Here is a 3,408-nt window from a genome sequence, read left to right as displayed (position 1 = left end):
CGGAGCGGTGACATTTCATATTGCACACAGTGCCATCTATCTACATTTACCGAATTTTTATATATTTTTTTATATTATCCCAATTGATATTTCCAACGTTACTTAGTTTAACAGTTAATGACACCATTTGTATTACTACTGATTGCGTTTTATTTATTTTAATTAATTAATTAATTATAGCTTGAAGAACATTTTTAATAGACAATTAAGCTTATATTTGCACTATAATACTGAAAATTGACTGAATTTGTATTACTATTAATTGTTTTTTATTAATCATATCTTACCAAAGATGAGACTCTCAGATTGTGTTTAGTGTGTGTGTATGTGTGTAAACATACAAAACAAGACAAGCAACAATATTGAATAACACTGTATTTTTTATGTCACATAATACAATTTGTTGAAATGGTGTACAGTTTTGACACTAATAAAGAGATACACAGTCCTGCTACTTTTTAATCAAGGTGTATGTAATTATTCCCACTACCGCCACCAGGGCAGCGCCACCAACCAGCAGCACAGGAAGTTCAAAGGGTGGGGCTGAAAGTGGGTCTGCTTTTGGAACAACCTCTTCTACAGATGACGCTGACACACTTGGTGCATTAATAGAGCCTGATTCAGAGGTGTGAGGTTCTTCTAAGTGTGAGACTGCGGAGGGTGGGAGATGATCTAAAACCTGTGAGATGATTTCAGGTATGGGAACTGAAGCCAGTGTAAAATCTAAAGGCTCAGACATAAGAGGGGTGTGAGAGAAAACTGGCTCAGAAGCCAATTCTGGCTCAATTTCCTCCACAACTGGCTCCTCTTCCACACACATCAGGAGCTCCACAGTCTGGGGGGGCTTGAGATCTGATTCTGCAGGAAGTGCTCCAATCTCTTCCAGCTCCCTGACGCTGCCGATCATGCTCAGCATGCTGCTCTGAAGGTCCTCATCCTCATCTGACTCCATCCTCTCGTGAAGCTCCGCCTCTAGGTGGATGATGTCAGAGGTGGAGAAGTGGTTCTCAGTGTGGTCCTCTTGAACTAGGACCATCTCACTGGTCTCTAGACTTCCAAGCTGTGGCTCCATGTCACTAACAGATGCCCAGGACTCGGCTAGACTAGTGGTCTGCCAGGGGCTGGACCCACTGCTCCTCTCCTCCAGGCTTGAGGTTTGATCCTGGGGAGGGTCGGGTCCCGCGAACTGCCCGTCCTCAGACAGGGTGGAAGATCTTTTATTCCTCTCTGAAAATCTGACTAATGTTTAAAGGAGTCCTAAAGAGGAAAGACAGAATTCATTTAGTCATAAGCGCATTGTCACTGACTAATTAAATTAATATGAGCATTGTGGGAATGAAAAAATGTATTTTTATGTATGATTTGAAATAAGCTGATATTTAATAAAAGAACAAAGTCAAACAATGGCATTCACCACTTATTTTTACTTAGTGATTTTAAGTATTTTTTAAATGCCAAAATCAACTTGCGTGAAAAGACATTAACAAGCCTAAAACAACAGCAGCAACAATAAAAACAACAACACTAATAACCAACAGCAAGAAAAAAAAATATTTTTGAGTTTAAACAATGACATTTCAATTGTTATCTTTTTGTGCCCATCACATACACAGACATAAGAATTATAGTGTAGATATAGTTTTATTTTATATTAAATTTAAAAAATGTGGGGCTTGAAAAAATACAGGACTTCATTTTATGCATCAAATCTGAAATCTGCCCTCAGCAACATTTCATTTATGTGTATCCATGACAAATTACAAAGAATTAATCTATCATCATGTTGTGATCTATGTATAGCACTGGCAATGCAACCTATATATATCCCCATCTGTTTCCATGAATAGAGAATGTCAGATATTTCACATAGCATGACAGGATCATGGTTCAGTTCACATAGCACTTACACAAAATGGGCATACCTTTGCTTACTCTTTAATGACTAGCTCTCATTTGTCAGTTTAACCGTTTTAATTTAATTTGCTAACGTGGTTCCTGAAGAATCACTGCCCTTTATGTATTTTAGTGTCCAATCATGTTCAAAACAGGATGGAAACAGTGGTTAAAAAACAAGTTAATAAAATCAGCATAAATATGAAGACAATAAAACAAGCACTACAATGAACTTCTGGGTGAACGAAAACAAAATGGACAAATCCATACTTGCTCTTTTATGACCAAATTTAAAATTGTCAGTAAACAATATGATTATACAAATTTGAGTGTCACTTTAATGAAGTACAGAACATGGTGGTAACAGTGGTTATCGTTTGCAAAAGCACTGCTTCAGTCACGTCATAGTGAAAACATCTGCAGCGTCAACAGTCAGATTGTGAAGCGACAGTAAACTAAAGCCTATCGGCAAGATCAAAGGTCAAAGTGCTTAAAGGGATCAGATGGGCGAGAAATACATGCTGTGGCTTTTTAACTTTGACTTCTGTCTGATTACGAACCAATGGAAAGAATGAAAAACAGGCTAGAATGACAACACAGGTCAGTTATTCTGCATAAACCTAGAGAAAGGCATATTTTAACTAGCAGGAGTGTTTTAAGTATGGTTGAATAAGTCATTCACTAACCAGACAATTAATATAATAAGATGATCTAATCTAATTATCTTTTCAGCCTGTTAAGAAATATAGATTCCACTAGAGGCCTATGATATTTACTGTACCTACTCTTATAGAAAACATGCTTATAGCACTTTATCGCACTTCATGTTTTGAAAGGAGTATCATTTGAAATGTCCAAGCTTACATTCAGTCTCATATTACCCATACATGAAACTGAAATGACACATACAGGTATTTCCATATTTTGAAGCCTGGAAAACATTAAATGACCTTCTGTTTGAGAAAAAAGTCTACACAAAAGCAGCCATTGAAAACAGATCTTACCTTCTCTGAGGGCAAGGTTTAGTCAGACTGGAGGCTTGAATAAATACAGAGAAGGGTCACTGGAGCAACAGAATGCAGTCCAGCACCTCCCCGTCCCCTAAAAACCCACCCCTATCCCATTACATCTGTCCAACACATGGTGATATGACAAAGCAGTAAAAACTCCCATCGGTCCACTTACCTTTGTTCTGTTCTAAACTGAGGGTCATGACACATCGATCTGTCCTACTTTCTGTGACACAGTCCTGTTTGCTTGACATGTGTCTGACAAAGTTGTGAATAAGGTCACTGTTATTATACCCCCCTAAGGTCACTGTTATTATATTATACATAGGATCATTTGCAGTGATCCTATGTGTCCGAATACTGTTTGTTTCATCTTAATGAACAGTGAGACGAAATATTTAATTAAACGAGGATGAAAACGAGGCTGGACTTGCTGTATAAAAGTCTGAGATTGGCCTACGTAATTTTTACATCTCACAACTTTCAAAAATGTTATTTGTAGAGT

General features: G+C 37.6%; 1 protein-coding gene across 2 annotated transcripts; it reads right to left on the bottom strand.

The window, feature by feature from the left end:
• Nucleotides 1-362: 362 nt before the first annotated feature.
• si:ch211-214j24.14 (uncharacterized protein LOC559160 homolog) lies at nt 363-3,321 on the bottom strand. 2 transcript variants are annotated; one of them, XM_051107092.1, is made up of 2 exons: nt 3,079-3,321; nt 363-1,257 (listed from the first exon to the last, which is right to left on the bottom strand). In XM_051107092.1, exon 2 carries the CDS (start codon nt 1,070-1,072, stop codon nt 452-454), a length of 621 nt encoding a protein of 206 aa, XP_050963049.1. In that variant the 5' UTR covers nt 1,073-1,257; nt 3,079-3,321; the 3' UTR covers nt 363-451. The 2 variants fall into 2 exon arrangements, with proteins under 2 accessions (XP_050963049.1, XP_050963048.1); XM_051107091.1 differs by lacking the exon at nt 3,079-3,321 and adding an exon at nt 2,898-2,931.
• Nucleotides 3,322-3,408: the final 87 nt, after the last annotated feature.

Source organism: Labeo rohita, chromosome 4 (genome assembly GCF_022985175.1).
Source record: "Labeo rohita strain BAU-BD-2019 chromosome 4, IGBB_LRoh.1.0, whole genome shotgun sequence".
Taxonomy (NCBI): domain Eukaryota; kingdom Metazoa; phylum Chordata; class Actinopteri; order Cypriniformes; family Cyprinidae; genus Labeo; species Labeo rohita.
Note: the sequence above shows the minus strand (reverse complement) of the source record. Positions and strands in the feature narration are given on the sequence as shown.